Here is a 23,350-nt window from a genome sequence, read left to right on the forward strand (position 1 = left end):
TTGGTTGGTTATTTCGTTGGTTGGTCGGTTGTTTCGTGGGTTGGTCGGTTGGTTGGTTGGTCAGTCGTTTGTTTCGTTGGTTGGTTGGTCGGTTGGTTGTTTCGTTTGTTTGTTGGTTGGTTGGTAGGTCGGTCGGTTGTTTCGTTTGTTTGTTGGTTGGTCGGTTGTTTCGTTTGTTGGTTGGTTGGTTGGTTGGTTGGTCGGTCAGTCTGTTGTTTCAGTGGTTGGTTGGTTTGTGGGTTTTCTTCGTTAGTTGGTTAGTTTGTACTCTCGTTCGATTGTTCATCTGTTGGTTGATCGGTTGTTTCATTGGTTGGTTGAACAAAAAAACAAACAAAATAACAAAAACATTAAATGAACGATCAACCTTTACACTAACTCAATAAACAAATTTCTCATAAACCGCAAATTAAACCATGGTTTAAACCTGGTGTAGGTGGAAGTTTTTTAGTCCTGTCACCTACCCTTCTTTTTTATATATTTTATTATTCTATTATTTTATTAAATCAAATCCACCTTTATTTATATGGCGCTTTTCATACAGAAAGTATCGCAAAGTGCCTTACAGAGATGTAGAGAAAAAGAGAAACATCAAATAAAATCAGGAGAAGAAAGTTAAAAGAACCCAACCCTCCCAAAGTCATGCACGTAGACATACACAAATATATATACGTTCATACACACATTCACACATACACACACAGCCACGCTGACACACAGACACACACACTCACACCTACACAAACACTAGTTGTCACTACAGAGACATGCTCCTCCATAATTCAATATCTGTGGGCTTTTCACTCTATTTTCCACTATTTCTGGGAATTTTTTAAACTGAATAATTTATTGACTAAGTGGGACAACATTAAACTGATTAATAGAAAATTTAAATAATTATAAAAACGCATCGAATACACTTTCACACAGTCCTCTTACACACATTCTCACATTCCTTCATGTTGTTGACTGAAATTTCCATGTTGAATGCTGAAAAGTTGTGTGAATGAGTGTGAAGGTGTGAAAATAGAAGTGGGAGTCCTTGTCCTCGTGGTATTTACTCATTGGTCGGCGAGTTATGTGAGTGTGCGGAGCTAGCGGGGATCTCCAGGACACCTGATGGAAACACTGGGTGGAAGGTTACAGCTGCATGTCAGTGGAGACGGGGAGGGCCGAGGGGGGGATCCCGCTCCCCCATCCCGATTTGGATCTGTCCTCCCCTCCCCTTCCTCTGGGTATCCCCCCTCACACTGACTCACTCTTGTTTGCCTGTCCCCATCCAAGTCATTTACTGCCACGGCGTCGCTCCAGACAACCAGCTCCTCCAAGTTCACTGGGCGATGACGCCGGCCAAGTGTTTGTGTGGCACCGCCGGCCTCGTCAGGGCGCTGAGGAGCCGGTTGAAGGCGCTTCGACGCCTTCTGCTGCTCGCTGGGACGAATGGCAGCCACCTGGAGCAAACCGGGAAAAATGGGGGGACAGTTTTTGGGTGTCGTGGACCAGCACACCCCAGTACGGCTGTGAGTAGTCTAGTGTGAGGGTAGTTTCTCCATCCGTGTGCATCTTATCAGTCAGAAAAAGACAGACTAACACTCATAAAAAGAAAAAAATCGATACAGGAGTATCGATACCCAAGTATGGGAGTAAATCTGTGTCATAGATATATATGTTTATGTATCCATAGTTTGTGGTGGAATGAGAAAACTAGCAGCCACTCTCGTCACAGCTCTCTGTGAGTAGTATCTGGAATCGATCGCTCTGCCTTGGTTCCCGGATGTCGACACTCAGTTTTATACACTGAATTTTGCAGCTGAATTTGTGCTGTTTTATATTTTTTTAATATAGATTTTTTTTAACTTTGAATTTCTAACATTGAATTTTATACATTGTATTTTGCTCCTGAATTTGGTATATTGAATTATTTTCTTTTTCAGTGCTAGAAATTCAATGGCTTTTTAATTTCAAAATCTGATGACACAGATCTACCTCCATACGAATACAAATGAAACGTTTTGGTACTAGAATAATAAAAATGATTGCTTTTTCATTCCACTAAGGGTTTTTTTCTGGTGAAGATGAATAGCTGGAAATCCTTGTAACAGTACAGTAGCCGACACACTGAAATACAAATGGTTCAGTTTTTCAGGTAACATTTATGATGGGATTGTTGTTCAGTCTCTACTTGATAATCACATTGGTGCAATACAAATGAATTGAGACGAACAGATTGTTCTATCAGATTAAACAAATGTCAGTTGAGGTTAAAAAAAAGTTTTAAAAATCGCAATAAATGTGGTGGTAATATTCAGCATGTGATTTTTATGTAAAAAATCATGAGCAAAGTATCTTAATAATGGTATTGTTGGGCTTCTGGTGATTCCCGCCCTTTAAATATATATTAAATATTACATATATATATGTATATATATGTATATATACAGTATATGTATATATGTATATACGTACATATGTGTATATATATGTATATATATACATATATATGTATATATGTATATATATACAGTATATATATATAAACGTATATATATACATGTATATACATATATACATGTATATATATATATATATATACACGTATATATATATACATATATATATATATATATCTTTGTCAACTTTTACTGGTCTCATGGCAGTCAGAATATCAACATAATTAAGAGTTAAGAAGGTACATTTATTGACCGCTAACAAATCTTTACGAATTTTGCTGCTGGAGCTGTTTGTCACCTTTTGAGCTTAGGGATTGAACTAAGACACTACCACTCCACTGTGAAAAAATGCTCTGTTACAGTGCATTGAAAATGTGTATTTAGTCAAATGTTGTGTTTGGTCATTGGTTGGTTGGTTGTTTCATTAGTTGGTTGGTTCTTTTGTTCATTTGTTACATTTTATTTTGAATACTGTTTTAGGTTTTTGTTTGTGAAATCTTCTGAAACCATTATTTTTTTAAGATTTATTTTGAAAAACATTTTAAAAATCTGGGGACTGCATCTAAATTTTTTAAAAGTCAAATCCATAGTGAAATATACATTTTTTCCTTTTTTTTTACGAAAGTAAAAGTAGAAATGCCAAACTGCCCTACAAAGCCAAAGTACAGTAAAATAATACAACAATAAAAAATAGATTTAAAGTTTGTTTACTGTCCCAACAAGTGAATAGTTGGCACCTTAAGGTAGATTATGGTTTACTGGTTTGCCATTGTATAATTTGTATCCAAATAAATCCTAAAATCTATAGTTTAAGGCCCAAAAGTGTGCAGAACTCATGTTATTAGTGGTTTTATAGTTCTAGCACTGCCTCCTGCATAGTCTAAAAGTTCTTAGTTACAACTAAAATCATTCAAAAATGTGCTTTAGACATACTTCATAACAGGACGCACGCACCGCCTCGTGTTGATTCGCAGCAGTTAAAAACGTGTGCAGCGTTTGCGATAATTGGATCTGAAGGCTGTAATGTGTCAGACGGGGAGGTCTGCTGTTGTGTGCAGAACACACTAACAGCATCTGGCTAATTCAGTCACTCATGAGGCCTTTTAATCAGATGTGATGGTGGACAGATGCTGCTGCGTCCTCTCCAGCTGTGGACCCCAGGGCCCAGCGGAGAGACCTGTAAACTCCGGCTGTTTAGGACTGCTCGTGTTAGTTTCATGAACTCAGCCTGTCAGTGAAGATCCCAGGCTGAACACAGCCAATGGATCATGCTGTATGTCATTTACGGTCACGCCAATAAAGCTATTTGAATTTGGCTGTAACATATTTTATGATGTAGAGATGCTTAGAAATCTCTTAAAAATATCAGCATATTGGGGAAAAAGTGAAATATAACTAATTTTCCTGATGCGCTGATGTATTTATCACTTAATATTATGGACTGATATTGTTCTTTCACAGACATAAAGGCATCTATCGTATCGGCCTATAAGTTTAAATAAGAACATGTAACGCAATAAACGATGCATATCACTACTTATTTATTTTATTTTAATTTTATTTAAAGGGTCAGCACTGACTGATACTGAACATGTTTATTTGGCTATTTATTTTATTTATATTTATTTAATTTAAATGGTAAACAATTGACTGATAGTGAACATGATGTTATTTGGCCATTTATTTTTTTATTTATTATTTCACAGAATTTGAAACTGACAGATCTACTAAAGAAAATTAAATGAATGCAAAAAAACACATTTCTCTTATTATATATTTGGCACGAGTGTATTAATAATGTGTGTGTGTGTGTGTGTGTGTGTGTGCGTGTGCGCGTGCGTTCAGAGCACAGGTGCCTTTTTAATCCGTGTGATTAAGAGGTGCTACATGAGCCTCCTGTTGCTTCGGCTCTGATCCTCCATCTGTGGTCTGACTCACACACACACACACACACACACACACACACATATACATATTCAACTTTCCTAAACTCCTCATTTTTTCCAAACATCTCACAATCTATTTACTCAGACGGTCACCAGCATCTTAACTTCTCTGTTCAGCGTTGAGCGTCTTCGTACGGCGGTGTGATGTTTCATACACTCCGCTGATGACGTGTGTGTGTGTGTGTGCATGTGTGTGTATTTGTGTGGTGGAGAATATGGCTGTTTTTTGATACCTTAGGTTGAGAAGTACTGACATGTTTTTCTGCAAAACCATCATCATTAAATCTAAAACTAATATCAAAATCCATCCCAGACATTTTATGCCAGCTTTCAAGACTCAGTAGCACTTTTGTACTTCACAGTGAGGAGACGGTTCTCCTACTTCAGTAAAGTGTCGGAATACTTGCACATTTATCTGCACCCTCCTCCAGTCTACGACATTTTCCCCTGAGGAAGAGAGGAAAAGATTAAGAATGAGAGAGGTACAAACCACAGAGGAGAGGTGAGAACGGTTCAAATAAAGATAGAATGGTGAGAAAGTGGGTGGGAGAGAGGGAGGGGAAGATGTCTCTGAGGGAGAGAGAGGGAGAGAGAGAGGAAGACGCAGAGAAAGAGAGAGGGAGGGGAGAAGTGTTCAGCCAGCGCCGGCTCCATCCTGTAGCCTCGCAGTCGATGCACAGGAGCATGTTAGCGCCGCAGAGCCTCATCCGCCGCCGGGACTACAGGACCCACAATGCACCGGGAAACCCCGCAGCCATCAGGTCCCCCACCTGGGAATTACAGGTACAGAGAAAAAGAGAGGGTGAAGATGTGGACGTGAGAGGGGGAAAAAAAAGGTGCACTGGAGGACAGGGAGGAGAGGATGGGTGTGCAGAGCAGAGAGGATGATGGGAAATGTAGTGTGGATGTGTATTGGTTTATTCCTCCAGAGTGCACAGAGAAAGAAGCAGCTTTATAAAGAGTTTGATGGAGGGATGCTGTCGCACAGTATGGAGTCATTAGTCACTCAGCTACAGCGGGAAGCAGGTATTGGGGGTGGCTCCATGACAACAGTCACACAGTGTGTGTGTGTGTTTTGTAATTTCCCGCTGAGCAGATGAGGAACGTTCAGAAAACTTGCTCAACCTGTTGTGTGGTTCACCGAGATGTGAGGAAGACGGGGCGAAACGAAAAAAAAAAAAAAACATTTTCACACCGATAACATTGCTGCTCTTCAGGATTTTACCTGCTGATTTATAAACTGCATTTCCCCGAATGCCTTTCATAAAAGGAAATAAACAAGACCTGCCTGAACTCGCTCTTTTTCAACTGTTGTTGCATGTGTGAGTGTAGGCGACAAACACTGCGACAGATAGGAAAATCATGAGACTTCTGTTGGTGGAGAAACTTGTGGCTCGTTGCCTGCGATACATTCTGGTCTATTGAGGCTAAAAATTAGTCTTTCTTCTTCTTTTTTTCTTTTTCTTTTTTACTTTCATGAGTCAATCAAATGATACTTTTGAAAAGTATAAAGCAAAATTATGTGGACACCCCTGAGTGTTAACTAAGCAACATGGAAAAACCTTTCACAGATGAGAAGTTGGTTTTTTTTTTTGTTTTTTTTCTCCTCCAACGGCCAATAAGTTATTGGGGTCAATAACTGTGCTGTGGCTGAATTTTTACATTAGACAACACATGTCTGACATTTGTAACAAATCAAAGCAAAATTCAGCGAGAAATTATGATTTTAATAGTGGACTAGTCTATTTGGGACATTCAAATCAGTGTGTGTGTGTGTGTTTTACAGGATGACGTGCCGATCAAGGAGATCAACATCACTCATCTTGTGAAGGAGGGATCGGAGAAGGCCGACCCGCGACAGTTCGAGCTCCGGAAGGTTCTGGGACAAGGCTCCTTCGGCAAGGTGTGTGTGTGTGTGTGTGTGTGTGTGTGTGTGTGTGTGTGTGTGTGTGTGTGTGTGTGTGTGTGTGTGTGTGTGTGTGTGTGTGTGTGTGTGTGTGTGTGTGTGTGTGTGTGTGTGTGTGTGTGTGTGTGTGTGTGTGTGTGTGTGTGTGTGTGTGTGTGTGTGTGTGTGTGTGTGTGTGTGTGTGTGTGTGTGTGTGTGTGTGTGTGTGTGTGTGTGTGTGTGTGTGTGTGTGTGTGTGTGTGTGATGTTTTCCTTGTGCCAGCGTTTTTTGAGAGCCCGTTGTCATGGAGACGACAGGCTGGGGGCTCTTCACACCTGCGCTCAGTATCATCGTCTTTATGAATGAACACTCGTGTGTGTTTGTGTTCAGGTGTTCCTGGTGAGGAAGGTCACAGGGCCGGACGCCGGTCAGCTGTACGCCATGAAAGTCCTGAAGAAAGCTACTCTGAAAGGTACAGAAGGAGACTGACTGGAGTTTTCTTCTTGTCACTTCTACATGAGTTCTTTGCAGATGTAGTTTAACAGAGAGTTTGCAAGATATTGCTTACAATAATGCAGAAAAAAGAAAAAAAGTCCAGTTTGCACGCAATATAGAAAAATTCCTTTTTGAAACTAACATTAATTAACAGCCTGCACACAGCACTGGTGCAGAAAAGTTCTCTGAACACGAACCGACTCCTCCTCCTTCCTGCAGCCTCAGGTTCAAACTCTGCTTTGATACGTGAGATGCAATCACATGTGGATATTGTTTCCTTCTGAAAGAGGTTTTCAAAGTGTCAAACCCTAAATTTAAAAAAGCAACATCAATACCTGTATTAGAAGAAAACGTATAATATTGAGAGCTTAAATTCATGCATGAGTTCTTTGCAGATTGAGTTTATCAGACAGATGTAATGATACTTCAGTAGTGTCCTCTTAATCAAACTTTAATTTTACAAAAAGTCACATCAAGATCTGTATTTTAGAGCTGAAATTCATGCGGGAATACACTTTTAGTTTAGACACTATTCAGAGACAACGTTTGGGACTTTTATTTGAGTTCTTTGCAGATGAGGTTTATCAGACTGTTGCTTTTGTTTGTTAAATTGTCAGAATTATATTATTTGGTACAATACAATACCAAATAACCAAAGTCCAGTTTCACGTAATATAGAATAATTTCCTTTTTAAATTAACATTAATTAACAACCTACACACGGTTCATTTTCTTCCCTGTTGTTTCATCTGTGCTGCTTAGATCAGATTTGTTTAATAACTTTGATACTTTGTATACGACCGAATGTGGATATGTATCGTTTAGAAGCACGAGGTGTTGAATAGTATTGAAGTATCAATACTTCTGACAACCTTGATGTTCTTTTAATCAAACCATAATTTAAAAAAAGACATTTTTAAGATCGTTATTAGAGGTGAAAATTAACTATTTGGAGCTGAAATTATGCAGAAATACACTTTTAGTTTAGAATTTTACTTGACTTCTTTGCAGATTAAGTCTATCAGACTGTTGGTTTTGTTATAATTAAATTATAAAGTTGTCATAATACCAGAATTTTAAACGTCTGTATAAAAGTAGCAAATAAAACATACTTTCATGCATACTTTTGACAACCTTCATGTCCTCTTAATCACGAAAGTCGAGATTGTTATGAGAGGTAAAAATTAACTATTTAGAGCTGAAATTCATAGAGAAATCAATTCTAAGCATCATTTAGATACAAGTCTGGGATTTTTACTTCTTTGCAGATTAATTAAGTTGATCAGACTGATCAATTCTCCTTGCAGCACCTGAGGGTCTTTTCCTCTCATATCTAGTTTTCGTGTCTCGAGTTTTTAGTGTGTGTGTTTTGTCTTTTTTTGTTGTTTACTCCGTCGTCATGGCCCGACATGGAATTTCACACTTTAACATGAGAGCAGACAGAGAAACAAAGATGAAGAGGTGTAAAGAGAGAGCGGAAGAGGAGGAGAGTGATGTTCAGCTGCAGTCACACACCACCTGGTGGTGCAAAATAATACAACAAGCTCCGGCTTTCTATCCTCTCTGGCTCCAGATTTCTTTCTTTTTCTTTTTAAACTCACACTTTCTTCCTCTCTCTCTCTCTCTCTCCTGCTGATGCTCCTCTGCTGACGTCTCGGAGTCTCTCCAGGCTAAAAGAGAAACCCAAATAAGGGAGGCTGTTTATTTAGGCTTTCCACTGAAGTGCTGAATCAGGTGATTTATGTTTTTTTCCTCTCTCCTCTCTCTCTCTCTCTCTCTCTCTCCTCTCTCTCTCTCCTCTCTCTCTCTCTCTCTCTCTCTCTCTCTCTCTCTTCTCTCTCTCTCTCTCCTCTCTCTCTCTCTCTCTCTCTCTCTCTCCTCTCTCTCTCTCTCTCTCTCTCTCTCTCTCTCTCTCTCTCTCTCTCTCTCTCTCTCTCTCTCTCCCTCTCTCTCTCTCTCTCTCTCTCTCTCTCTCTCTCTCTCTCTCTCCTCTCTCTCTCTCTCTCTCTCTCTCTCTCTCTCTCTCCCTCTCTCTCTCTCTCTCTCTGTGGTTTCCAGTGCGTGACCGGGTCAGGACAAAGATGGAGAGAGACATCCTGGTGGAGGTCAACCATCCTTCATCGTCAAACTGCACTACGGTGAGTCGGCCAATAACAAACCAAGATCCACGCCGATGAGTCACGCGGCACCAGCGCCACTCGCAGCTCCTCTGCTGCTATTTCAGCAAAGCAACAGTGCTCGCAGCAGACCAGGAAACGGGTGCGATCTTATCTTCACTCTTGTTCTTTCCTCCCTCAGCGTTTCAGACGGAGGGGAAGCTCTACCTGATCCTGGACTTCCTCAGAGGGGGAGATCTCTTCACTCGTCTCTCTAAAGAGGTAACTCCTCTGTGTTTTAAACAGTCAATGTGTGAGAATATATAACAACATAATCAGGAGCATTTTATCTCTCAGGGAAATTAGATTTTCTCCTTTAAAGCCCCTCAACACCCACTCAGGTGTTTCCAGTTAACTGGTTGATTAGACCTCCTCCCAGGACTGTGTGGGCGTGTCTACTGGGAATGATTGACATCTTCCTGGGTCTCCTGTTAGCTTTGTTTCATCTGTTAAGGCGGGACAAAGTACACCTGTATCATTCTTATTGGTAGACATGTATGACCTGATAAATTTCCATCAAATTCTCATCAAAGCCCCGCCCACCTTCAGCCCAAGCAGAGGTCTGATCAACCAGAAGAAGGGAAAACACCTGTGTGGGTGTTCAGGGGCTTTAAATCATGAGTCTCAGCTCTTTATCTTTGCTTTCTGAAGAAAGGAATAAAGAAAGCACGGTGCACTGAAGATCCCACTGGATTTGAATTCATTACCACCATCAAAGATTTACCACTTTAATCTTTGAGAATATTCAAGTTATTTCTCATATATTTACCACTTTAATCTCTGAGAATATTCAAGTTCTTTTCATATATTTAACCACTTTAATCTCTGAGAATATTCAAGTTATTTCTCATATATTTACCACTTTAATCTCAGAGAATATTCAAGTTATTTCTCATATATTTACCACTTTAATCTCTGAGAATATTCAAGTTCTTTCTCATAAACTTCATCATAAGCTTCATCAGTTCATGGACGCAGCTGACCAGTCCCAGGCTGTCCTGGTCTCGGTCCAGTCCAAGCCTGGTCCTGGTCCTGGACCAGTCCCAGCCTGGTCAGATGCGTACATGAACTGATGAAGCCTCATGGATGAGAGGTGAAATGTCTTCCTAGACAAATAACCAAGTCCAGTTGCTTTTGACTGAAATTGCTTTGCGGATAACAATGACCTGGACAAATGAGAACATTCGCACAAGTTTATTTAATGTATGTATTTTCTTAAATAATTTATTGCATATTTATTTAATTCAATAATATATATATATATATATATATATATATATATATATATATATATATATAATCGTATTGTGGTATTTAAGTAACCAAAATATAAATTCATTCAGAATTTCAGAGTGAAAAACAAACCAACAGGAATGTAAAAAAAATAATAACAATCAAAACAAACAAACAAACAATGATAATTAAACCCTTTCATCCTTGTACCTTCTGACTTTACGTTCAAACAGAGAAAAGTGCCATTTTATTAACGCAGATTATTATACACTTTAACGCAAAATTATATATTTTTATTTTTTTAATCTGAGTAATGGATGCAATGATCGGTAGAATAGTGGATTACAAAAAGATTTGACAGCTGCAGCCCGACTGTAAACACGGATGTTTGTGTTGTAGGTGATGTTCACAGAGGAGGACGTCAAGTTTTACCTGGCAGAGCTCGCCCTCGCCCTCGATCACCTCCACAGCCTGGGCATCATCTACAGAGACCTGAAGCCAGAGAAGTAGGCACACACACACACACACACACACACACACACACACACACACACACAGCCGTGATGGATTATAAATGTTTGCCTGCAGACATTTCCCTTAAAATACCTTAAAAATGATCTGCTATTGAATCTGTTATTTCAGCATCCTGCTCGATGAGGAGGGCCACATCAAGCTGACTGGTGTGTAATATTACACCTAGTGTGTGTGTGTGTGTGTGTGTGTGTGTGTGTGTGTGTGTGTGTGTGTGTGTGTGTGTGTGTGTGTGTGTGTGTGTGTGTGTGTGTGTGTGTGTGTGTGTGTGTGTGTGTGTGTGTGTGTGTGTGTGTGTGTGTGTGTGTGTGTGTGTGTGTGTGTGTGTGTGTGTGTGTGTGTGTGTGTTTGCACTGCTTGCTTGTACTGCAGCTGCTCATTTCAGCTGCTGCTGACACTGAAACTAGTAAAAGTACGAATACCACACTGTAAATATACTTAATTACAAGTAAACAACTCGTTATTTATGTAAAAGTACAAAAGAATCGTCAGAAAACTGTTCTTTATGTATTTGGAAGCTAGATAATTATTATTCCTGCATTTGAATTCTTAACTAAAGACATCCTTCTGCTGATTATTTTCTCTATTAATTGATTGATTGTTTGATTTCTAAGAAAAAACTTATTGTTTGTCCAAACCTCATCATTATTAATAATACATTAATAGTATTAACATTATTAAAAGGCAAAGCAGCAAATCTGGAACCAAGACATAAAAGAAAAAGACGAACATATTCATTTTCTGGGCTGATAGAATAGAATAGAAAGGTTTTTTCCTTTCCTCAGTTGTACAAACAAAACATATTTCTGAAGCTTTTCATATGTTTTGTGTGTAGAATTTTTAGAATAAGTAAAGCTGTCAGATTACAGAAAGGCGTAGGACCATGGTACTGTAGGTTAAATATACGTCTATGTATGGAGATAGGGGGAGAGGTAATATTCTGAGGAAAAAACATTTTTGAGATTAGAAAATCATAAATTAGCAAACTTTCTTTCTTACAAAGTGAAGCGATGACGTTCCCAAAAATAAACAAAAATAAAAAATTCAACACCTCAATACCATAAAATATTCAAGTTTTTTCTTGTAAATATACTAATTGAATATCGGGAATATTCAAGTTTTTTTCTTGTAAATTTGTGTTTTTTCCTCTTAAATTTTTTCTTGTAAATTTCTGACTTTAATATCAGATAATATTAAAGTTATTTCTAGTACATTTAATACTTAAATATCAGAGAATATTTGTGTGTTTTCTTTATAAATTCGTGTTTATAAAAGTTTATAATGTTTACTCATAAATTTAGCCCCTTAATCTGAAATAGTGTTCACTTTTTTTCTTCTAAATTTACCAATTTCATATCCGGAAATATTTAAGCTTCTTCCTTGTAAATTTGTGATTTTTTTCTTCTCCTAAATTTTACATTTTTTTCTTGCAAATAAACCACTTCATCTCAGTGAATATCTGAGTATTTTCTCATAAATTCAACACTTTTATACCAGATAATAATATTTTTTTCTTGTAAATTTACAGCTTTATTCTCAGAGACTATTCCATTTTTTTCCTTGTCAATTAGTTTGTTTCTCTCATGAATTTAGCACCTTAATCTCAGATAATAGTCACGTTTTTTTTTTGTTTTTTTTGTCAATTTACCAATTTAATAGCAGGAAATATTCAGTTTTTTTTCTTGTCAATTTTTGAGTTTTTTTCCCCGGAAATGTATTACTTTCATATCAGTTAAAAAAAAAGAATATTCTGTGAATATTATAATATAATATAATCTTTTGTAGCTACCATTGCCAGGATATGCAGTGAAAAGCCTTAAATGTCGGGGCACAGAGGCATAAATCTTCTCTCCACTGGTGTAAACTGTGATGAGTCTTTTATCGCCTCCTGGTTTCTGTGTGTGTGTTCAGACTTTGGCCTCAGTAAGGAGTCCATAGACCACGAGAACAAGGCCTACTCCTTCTGTGGGACGGTGGAGTACATGGCGCCCGAGGTGGTGAACCGGCGAGGACACACGCACAGCGCCGACTGGTGGTCGTACGGCGTGCTCATGGTGAGAGGACACTACTGGTTATTAACGGGAGGGAGGGAGAGCTGCTGAATTGTCCCCTGACTGATGAATGGATTTGTTGTTTGGCCTGTAAAATAAATATAAACGTACGACTTTAATCTCAGAGATTATTTAAATTATTTTTTATACATTAACCACTTTAATCTCAGAGAATATTCAAGTTATTTCATATAAATTTACAACTTTAATCTCAGAGAATATTCAAGTTTTTTCTCATATATTTACCACTTTAATCTCAGGGAATATTCAGGTTATTTATTTCACAATTACCACTTTATTCTCAGAGAATATTTAAGTTATTTCATATAAATTTACCACTTTAATCTCAGAGAATATTCAAGTTTTTTCTCATATATTTACCACTTTAATCTCAGAGAATATTCAAGTTTTTTCTCATATATTTACCACTTTAATCTCAGAGAATATTCAAGTTTTTTCTCATATATTTACCACTTTAATCTCAGAGAATATTCAAGTTCTTTCTCATATATTTACCACCAGGTTATTTCATATAAATTTACCACTTTGATCTTTGAGAATATTTAAGTTATTTCATATAAATTTACCACTTTAATCTCAGAGAAAATTTAAATTATTTCATATAAATGTACCACTTTAATCTCAGAGAATATTCAATTTATTTCATATAAATTTACCACTTTAATCTCTGAGATTATTCAAGTTGTTTCTCATAAATTTACCACTTTAATCTCTGAGAATATTCAAGTTGTTTCATATGAATTTAACACTTAAATCTCAGAGAATATTCAAGTTGTTTCAGATAAATTAAACACTTTATTCTCTAGTCTTTCACGCGTACAAATCTTTAAGCGTGGACATGTTTGTTTGTTCTTCCTCTCAGTTCGAGATGCTGACGGGAACGCTGCCGTTTCAAGGCAAAGACCGGAAAGAGACGATGACCATGATCCTCAAGTAAGACACTTTGGTCTGAATGCCCGTATCCAGTCTCCGCCTGACAGCTTTCCTTACAGCTCACTGTACATCCGAGAAGAGCCCCCCCTCCTCCCTCCACAAGGGGCTTTCTATTAGAGGGGAGAAAATGCTGCATTCAGGAGGAAGAGGAAGCTGAAGAAGAGGAGGGATGAGAGAGCAATGAAGCTGTGGTGCTTCCTGTATCGTCTCTCTTTCACTCTCTGTTTCTGTCTGTGGAAAAACGCTGAGCAGACTTTCTGCAGAACGCTGACTGTGTTTCCTGTGGGGCCGTCTAGTTTTTCAGATTCTTTTCATTTTGGATATACAATATGGACGTTCTCTGCAGTTATTCTTGTGTTTGTTTTTAACTCTTATATCTTTGTGCGTCTGTATTCACAGGGCCAAGCTGGGAATGCCACAGTTTTTGAGTTCCGAAGCTCAGAGTCTCCTCAGGAACCTTTTCAAACGCAACCCTGGCAACAGATTAGGTACCAACTTAAGATTTCACTGCACTTTCAAAACAAAAGCATGCACAAACTAGAGATGAAACTATATTGTTGTTGTTTGATAAAACTCAGGAGCTGGACCTGACGGTGTGGAGGAAATCAAGAGGCATCAGTTTTTCAGCACTATCGACTGGAACGTAGGTGTCTTCTTTAATGAACTTGTGCTCAGTGTTGCATTGAAGCATTTAAAAGTTTATTGTTTTGTCTTTGCTCCCTGCAGAAACTCTTCCGCAGAGAGCTCCCACCTCCCTTCAAACCGGCTGCCGGACGACCTGACGACACTTTCTATTTTGATCCAGAGTTCACAGCTAAAACACCCAGAGGTACACACACACACACACATTCACTCCTCTCTCTCTTTATTTACCCACCACTGAGCTGAACGACATCCTGGATGAAATGCTTCTGTGTTTGTGTGTCAGACTCCCCGGGGGTTCCTCCCAGTGCCAACGCCCATCAGCTGTTCAGGGGCTTCAGTTTTGTGGCCATAACAGAGGAGGACACACAGCCGCTCCCCAGTACCATTGTGCAGGTACACACACGCATACACACGCGTGCGCACACACACACCCACACACATACACTACCTGAACGCTGTGATGTCAAGGATCTCAGAGGCATAAAATAATCTGATTTATAGTTTCCAGAGCTGCAGAAAAATCTGGAGCACCAAATGAAAAATTTTGACTTGAATCTCAGAGATTATTCAAGTTTTCTCGTAAATTACTTGCTTTAATTTAATTCAAACTAGAATATATATATATCCATATATGAGTTAATGCCCGACGAGGTTTCCAATAATCAGGTATTAATGGACGACGTGGACGTGAGTCATTTTATCTTTATCTTTTTATGGTGTTTTCTTCTGTTTTAGTTGTTTTATCATCTTTTTGTGGTGTTTTCATCTGTTTTCAGTTGTTTTATCATCTTTTTGTGGTGTTTTCATCTGTTTTGACACCATGTCATCCTGGCAGATAGACTCCACAGGATTGACTCATCTAATCAGGCTGTAAACTGGTTTTCTAACTATTTATCAGATAGAACGCAGTTCACAATTTAGGTGAATAATCTTTGTGATAATTTGTCTGATGCTGTGTTCGTCTTTATGCTGATGATACAGTTCTTTATTGTTTATCTTCTTCAGCTTTAAAATCACATGAGTTGTTGCAGTCAGCCTTTGACACCGTTCAGTTCCGTTTGACTCAGCTCAAGTTATTAATGAACGCTGATAAATCAAAGACCATCCTGCCTTCCTCCGCTATCAACTGTTCCTGGGGTTGAAATTGAAATGGTCACATCTTACAAAGACTTAAACATTGTAATTGATGAGAACCTGTCCTTTTGACCTCTTTTGTGCTGTTGCCTTGGCCAGGTCACTCTTGGAAAAGAGATTTTAATCTCAATGAGTTATTTACCTGGTTGAATACAGGATATTGATTGATTTATCGATTGATTGTTTTTAAAAGCGGCTTCAGAGTTTGTGTTGAGCTTTGATCTTTGCGTGGACGTTTGTGTCTTTTGCTTGCAGCAGCTGCACAGAAGCACGTCCCACTTCTCAGAAGCCTACGAGATCAAAGAGGACATCGGCGTCGGGTCATACTCCATCTGCAAGCGCTGCGTGCACAAAGGAACGGGAATGGAGTACGCAGTCAAGGTAACGCACGACAGCATCACACGACTAGTCACGACGCCTACGCTTGCTGGGCTTTTTCCTTCACCATGTTTGTGCGCACTTTCAGATCATCACCAAGGCCAAGAGAGACCCGACTGAGGAGGTGGAGATCCTGCTGAGATACGGACAGCATCCCAACATCATCACCCTCAAGGACGTGAGTCACGATTAACTGATGTTGTTCACAGAAATTTGGATCTAAGGAAGTACTGAGTAAAATGCATGCAACAGTTTGGTTAATAATACTGTGACTCTGTGTCTTCTGGTAAACACAGTTTGTGCAGTTTTGCATTTGTTTTTAATAGTTTTTGCATCTTTTTGAGGTGTTTTGCAATTATTTGTGTGTGTGTGTGTGTGTGTGTGTGTGTGTGTGTGTGTGTGTGTGTGTGTGTGTGTGTGTGTGTGTGTGTGTGTGTGTGTGTGTGTGTGTGTGTGTGTGTGTGTGTGTGTGTGTGTGTGTGTGTGTGTGTGTGTGTGTGTGTGTGCGTGCGTGCGTGCGTGCGTGCGTGCGTGCGTGCGTGCGTGCGTGCGTGCGTGCGTGCGTGCGTGCGTGCGTGCGTGCGTGCGTGCGCGCGCGCGCGTAGAGATTCCTTTACATAAATAAAGACATTTGCACCTCAAAATGGTGAATAAAATCCACCTGAATGCAAGAAATTAAGTGTTTGAAACATTAACCTTTAATCTGTTACAAAGCTGTCACAAAACAAATAATTTCAGTCATTTAAAGCACAATAACATCTGATTTCATGTGATGAAGAAGAGTAATAATCAATATTATTATATTACTATTATTCACCTCAGCTGTGAGGTGCTGGAAAGGCTTGACAAGTGCTTGAATTTGACTTTTGGGAAAGGTTTTTAATGATCTACTCTCACAGCAGCTGTTTTATTCTGAAAATCAATTTTACTGTTCATTTCATTGAATCTGCTTCGTTCCTCCAAAGTGACTCAGTCAAGGTCAAACACTTATGACTCACTCTTAATTATTTGAGTTAAAAATATCACCTGTGTCCTCATTTGCCTTGATGATTCAACTCTTTGCGCAAAGATTATAAATAAGGAAAATGAACTTGTTAGATTATATTTATTATGTGCATAGTATTCTTCCTTTGCTGCTGTCACACCTTCACCAGACTTTATTTATATTTCTTTTATCCAAAACCAACAAAAAACATTCATATAAAACAAGAGAAAGCAGCAAATCTTCACATTTCATGAGCAGAAACAAGAGGATGTTTGAGCAATGACAATAAAGTTGTTGAATCTTTTTTTTTAAGAAGATTTTTTGGCAGTTTTGGCATTATACAAAACAGACAGGACATGCGGTGAAAGAGAGGAGTCGAACCCACGGCTGCTGCCTTCGAGGACTTGAAGGATCCTTACATGGGGCGAGTGCTCTAACCACTGTTCCACCAGCCGCCCCAGGATCCTAATATCACTGACCCTGTTTCCTCTGCGTTAAGTTTGTTTTATCGTAAACCTACAAGTTTCATATACCTCTGATGGAGCTGATATCCTCCGTGCCACAGGTGTACGACGACGGTCGGTCGGTGTTCTTGGTGACGGAGCTGATGAAAGGAGGCGAGCTGCTGGACAAAATCCTCCGACAGAAGTTTTTCTCCGAGCGAGAAGCCAGCGCCGTTCTGTACACCATCACCAAGACGCTGGAGTACCTGCACGTTCAGGGGGTACGTTTGTTTTTGTTTTTCTTACGTTTATGGTGACCCCGACGTGACTTGACCTGTGTCCCCCCGTGTTTGCAGGTGGTGCACAGAGACCTGAAGCCTAGCAACATTCTCTATGTGGACGAGAGCGGGAACGCCGAGTCCATCAGGATCTGCGACTTTGGTTTTGCCAAACAGCTGAGAGCGGAGAACGGGCTCCTCATGACGCCGTGTTACACCGCCAACTTTGTCGCACCTGAGGTACGCCACCTTCTCCATCACCGTGACGTCTCTCTTTATCTCTTTTCTCTCTCTTTAACATCTGTTTGTTGCACTATTTTGCATCAGGTGTGAGCTTTCATTTCAAATTTAACTCTCTTAAAATGACTTTTTTCTGTCTCTTATCTGTGTTCGTCTTGATCTATTTAAACATAAATGAGCCTAAACTCCAACAAACATGGCTGAAGATGTTTAAATATATAATTATAGAGATGTCAGGTGTTAATGCATGAAAAGTATAGATCACATCATTCAGAAGATGTTGAAGCTCTTTGTTACAGCAGTGTGAAAGCAAACGTTTATTGAATATATGAATATAATATATGATATATAATATATGAATATATGAATTTAAAAACATATGATATATAATATATGAATATATGAATTTAAAAACACACATGAAAGCGATGTTTTATTTTGATGTGTATCTGTTGCAGGTGTTGAAGAAGCAGGGTTACGATGCAGCCTGTGACATCTGGAGTCTGGGTGTCCTGCTCTACACGATGCTAACAGGGTAAACACAACTCCTCGTCATCTTTTTGTGGTGTTTTGCATCTGTTTTTAGTTGCTTTGTCATCTGTTTGTGGTGTTTTGCATCTTTTGGTGCAGTTTTGCATCTGTCTTTAGTTGTTTTGTCATCTTTTTGTGGTGTTTTTGCACCTCCTCGTGGTCATTTTGTGGTTGTTGTTATAGTTGTTTTGCATCTATTTTAGTTTTTCATTCTTCTGGTTGTTTGTAGCCATTATGCTTATGTTTTAGATGGATTTGTTTCTATCATTAAGCATCTGTAGTCATCATTTTGGGTTGTTTGTAGTTGTTTTATGTGTATGTTCCTGTTCATTTTTTTTATGAAGACATTTCCACCTTAAATTGGTGCATAGAAATCCACCTGAATGCAGGAAATGAGTATGAGTATGTCTTTCAGTATGTGCTGTTTGTAGTATTTGTGTCTGCCTGCACTGGGACAGTTATATCTCTACTCCTTTATATGAGATTCATGTTTTTGTTCATGGTCCCTGAATATGAATTCTTTCTGCAGTTTCACTCCCTTTGCTAACGGACCCGAGGACACGCCGGAGGAGATTCTGGCTCGTATCGGCAGCGGGAAGTTCTCACTCACTGGAGGATACTGGAACTCTGTTTCTGCTGAGGCCAAGGTCTGAGTTTTTTTTTTTTTTTTCACAACTTTATGCTACTTCACTTCAGCTCAGAGTGAAATCCCGCTGTAAATATTTGACTGTACGCTCCTCAGAGGATTATTTCTGTTGAGCTCACTTGTGACCTCTGACCCCCTCCAGGACCTGGTGTCCAAGATGCTGCACGTGGACCCTCACCGGCGTCTGACGGCGGGTCAGGTCCTCCGACACCCCTGGGTGACGCACCGAGACCAGCTGCCCAAATACACCCTGAACAGACAGGACGCACCGCACCTGGTCAAGGTGACACGGAATGCCTCTGTCTACACACAGACACAAATTTATGAATCAGATCGACACATTTACAGTCCACACCGGGACACAAATGTCTGTGCACATCAAGTGTTTTGGCAGAAAAAGTTCACACAGTTTATATTTCTACGAAGATAAATTAAGTCACTGCTGAAAACTTGAACCCTGAAATTTGTCCCAAAAAAAGTCCACCAGCTCATTCATTTAAACGTATATATGGCGTCTAACTGGCGAACCTCACAGAAACGCATTATTGGAGTCAGACCAAATGGACTTTCCTTTGATATTTGAAGCCAATTCTCAATTGTGACCTTGTGTTTTCTCCAAAACCAGTCAAATCAACGTTACATTGTAATGTAGATATAGCCCATATTACGACCATAGACTGTATAAAAAAAAACATTTTGTTTGTTTTTGAAAGCCCTCCCTCACCCCTGTACCTTCTGAACAGCATTGCTCTTTCCCCTTTCTTACACTGGACCACTTTAGTTCATTAATCCAAGTTTTCGCCCTCTGTTTCTCCGTGTGTCCCGTCTCCAGGGTGCAATGGCAGCGACGTACTCGGCCCTGAACAGGAACGTCCCTCCGGTCCTGGAGCCGGTGGGCTGCTCCACACTGGCCCAGCGGAGAGGGATGAAGAAGATCACCTCCACCGCTCTGTGACCTTTAACCTCCTCCACCTCCTCAACTCCTCTGACCTCTATCTGACCTCCGCCGGACCACTCTCCTCCTCCTCCTCCTCTCTGGTCCAGTCCGGTCTGGGGGGGACAGACTACTGATGGACCCAGGAACCGCTGACGCCAAATAGGAACACCACCACCCCTCAGCCCTCGCTGCCATCCCTCGCCCTCAGTCCTGCACCTTAAACGGACTCTTCTGATTGGCTGGTTTAGCATCGACAGCCTGATTAAGCGGAAAAAAAAACAACCTGTCCGTTTTTGCTTTGGACAATCAGCGCCGCCTCGCAGCCCAGGACACAGAGCGTGCGTCAGGAAAAAGAAAAGTACTATATTTATTTACTTCAAACGTGGGGGAAATCTGAACATAGGAACGTGCTAATCTAACGTATGCATTTAAAGAGATAGGACCATTATGTCGTTATACTGTCGTCATGGTTCCGCGTAGCTGTAGATCCTCTATTTAAACCTTAAATAGCCTCTGAGATCACGGCGTCTGCAGAGAAGGACGGACGGCGTTGAGAGCAGCCGCGGCCTAGACGTGTCGCTCGTCACCAAGACAACAGAAGCACTGACTCAACTTTAACCTCTGACTCCAGGTTTTTAGGGATAAAGGAAAGGCTTTTGTTTTGAAAATTCCTTTTGTATATTTCACACACACACACACACACACACACACACACACACACACACACACACACACACACACAAGCTCATTTCTGCCAATCTGTTGAAAAAGAAAAGATCATGTCATTATAATGACTTGTAACTCAAAATAATGAGTTATTATCTGAAATAATGGCTTGTTATCAAAATAAAGACTTTGTATCCCAAAATAATGAATTATCTTGAAATAATGAGAAACTGTTTCAAAATAATACAACGATTAACAGGATCTTTCTATTTTCTGTCATTTTGGCGCGGATGAGCTTCCATACAGAGACTTACAGTAATGCAGTATTTCACTTTTCAGGTGCAAAAACACAAAGAACAAAAATCAAAGTGGTTCGTCTCAGACTTCAGTCCAACAGTTAAATAAATCTGGACGCCTTTGACAGGTTTCATACGTAAAGGCTAAGATAATTATGGATGTGGGTGGATTCCTCCCTGTGATGGATGAACATTTTCACCCAAAGTCAGAAAATGACAAAAACCATTCAACTGTTTTTTTTATTTTAAAGCTGCACAAGGAAAGTCTGTATGTTGTGGCGCCCCCTGGTGGCAACAAGAGTATTTCTATAAAACTATGCAATGTTTTTCTTCTGGACACACTCTTGCATTTAACTCTATTTCTTATGCAAAAAAAACAAGAAGTACTTTAAGTGAAAGTAGCACTAACACAGTATAGAAATACTACGATCCACCAAAAGTGCAATAAAGACACTTAAAGTACCCAAAATAAAAATACTCATGTTGCACAATGACCCCTCTATAATGGACTAGAATTATACATGAAAATATCACTTTAATGTACTTTATATACTGCAAGTCCGTAGTCATCTATGCTCATCATACACCATCATTTATTTTGTTTGAATTATCTGAAGTAACTAAAGCTTTGAGATAAGTAAAAATCTAAAGCATCTTTCAGGCCGATAAAATAATAATTTATTGTCTTTTATGCAGAAGTCTTTCCCTGTGCAGCTTTAGTAAACTCAAAATACTTTGAGGCTACGAAAGTGGCTTTAAGTGGAGATGACGGTTGACATTTGCACAACAAACGTACAAGAACGTGGACACACGTCTCTGTCCTTTCTACCTGGAAACAAGGCCACATGCTTGTTGGAAAGAGAGCTTCCTGCTTCCACAAACAAATGACTTGAACCCGGATGTGAACTTCTTCTGTACGAGCCGACCCACGATCAACTCCGCGTGTGCAGCGCACGCCGGGCCGAACTGTAAATATATATACACACATGTACGAGCAACTCAGGTTTCTATGAATCAAGACGATGCATTGTTTTCTACTCGTCCAGGAGCAGAGAGGTGTACGTATAAAAGAAACAAGCACACAGGTGTGAGTGACGGGGGGACACGAGCAGGAAGAGTTCCCAAAACCTCCTCCGTTGGGTCTTTTAGCACCAAAACGTCTCTTTTTAGTTTGGATTCAAACTCTAACGCGTTTGTGATGAAGACGAAAAACCCTTTAAAAGAAACACTGAGGTTCATCAGTGCAGACGTTAAAGAGTTAGCTCACCTCTAAACAAGTACTTCATTCCTTTATTGATGCATGTTTGGGCTAACTGTAGGCCAAGCTCCTAAAACCCTGAATACATGTCCGATAATGCAATAGTCTTCCAGAGAAAATAGTTCCTTTGAACAGCAAGTAAAGATTAATTCATTATTCATTTAAATTACAAACTTTGTTAGAGAATGAGTGAGTTTTTGGTGAACTGACCCTTTAATTAATCACTCAGTCGGGTTAATTAGTTGTCACATATTCTCTGAACAATCAGATGTTAGATAATAAAAAATATGGAGGGTTTTTGGGGCCGAAACTAAATATATAAACACATAACCAGTTGTGTCATAGAATACTTAAATAAATGAATGGTTATGTAATTTAATGCTTAATAAATATATAATTATATGATAAAAAGCTCAAATAAATATGTAAATCAATAATTATGTAATTTAAAGCTTAATATATAATACTGTAATAAAATGCTCAATTAAATGAGTAATTAAATAATAAGGTAATTTATTGCTTATTTTTCACCATAAATAAAAAAGTACATCACAAATGCAACATTTAATACACAAATGTATTTGGATTAAGTTCGCAGATTTATTTATTTCGAGAAGAACTATATATATATATATATATATATATATATATATATATATATATAAAGTATTATAATTTAAAAGAAAAATGTGAATGAATGAATATACAAATTCATAAATATTGAAAAACAAATATTTAATGTTTAATTGTATTTGTGATGTATTTATTTATGGTGACAATTAAGCTATAAATTACATAATTATTTAAGCATTAAATTGCATTATTATTATCCTTTTAACAACAATACGATTGGTAAAACAAATAAATACAATCCTATATTTGTAAGCATTAAATGATATAAAAAGTATTTATTTATGTAAAATTAAATGATAGAATTAATTCTAGATTTCTGTGTTTACGAAGACAATCAGCTCTAAATAAAGTGTCGTCCTCCCGTCGTGTCTCTGTGAACGTCGTCGTCTGAACATTAAAGGGATGGAACTTTTCCTGCTGACATTTTCTTGGTTTTGTATGTGTAATAGGAAATATAGAAGTGTTGTGTGTGGATGTACAGCTTTGGGATAAAGGAATGTAATCTAAACTGGGGACTAGCTTTCGTCTGCTTCTTCTTCTCTCCCTGTGGGCTCCGTCTCCCCGCTGCTGCACCAGCT

At 39.0% G+C, this 23,350-nt stretch overlaps 1 protein-coding gene across 1 annotated transcript in view; it reads left to right on the plus strand.

Moving 5' to 3' along the window:
• The window catches only part of rps6ka3b (ribosomal protein S6 kinase, polypeptide 3b), a 42,482-nt gene extending 19,750 nt beyond the window's left edge, over positions 1-22,732 (plus strand). The window contains 21 exon segments of the mRNA XM_083935906.1: positions 6,183-6,299; positions 6,673-6,754; positions 8,836-8,892; positions 8,895-8,915; positions 9,076-9,155; positions 10,566-10,672; positions 10,809-10,846; positions 12,609-12,751; positions 13,632-13,702; positions 14,102-14,190; positions 14,281-14,345; positions 14,429-14,531; positions 14,631-14,740; positions 15,737-15,862; positions 15,948-16,037; positions 17,410-17,568; positions 17,644-17,805; positions 18,264-18,340; positions 18,866-18,983; positions 19,125-19,265; positions 19,815-22,732. Coding sequence (XP_083792032.1) covers positions 6,183-6,299; positions 6,673-6,754; positions 8,836-8,892; positions 8,895-8,915; positions 9,076-9,155; positions 10,566-10,672; positions 10,809-10,846; positions 12,609-12,751; positions 13,632-13,702; positions 14,102-14,190; positions 14,281-14,345; positions 14,429-14,531; positions 14,631-14,740; positions 15,737-15,862; positions 15,948-16,037; positions 17,410-17,568; positions 17,644-17,805; positions 18,264-18,340; positions 18,866-18,983; positions 19,125-19,265; positions 19,815-19,937 — 2,079 coding nt within the window. The 3' untranslated portion in view covers positions 19,938-22,732.
• The last annotated feature ends 618 nt before the right edge of the window (positions 22,733-23,350 follow it).

Source organism: Echiichthys vipera (genome assembly GCF_963691815.1).
Source record: "Echiichthys vipera genome assembly, chromosome: 21".
Classification (NCBI taxonomy): Eukaryota; Metazoa; Chordata; class Actinopteri; order Perciformes; family Trachinidae; genus Echiichthys; species Echiichthys vipera.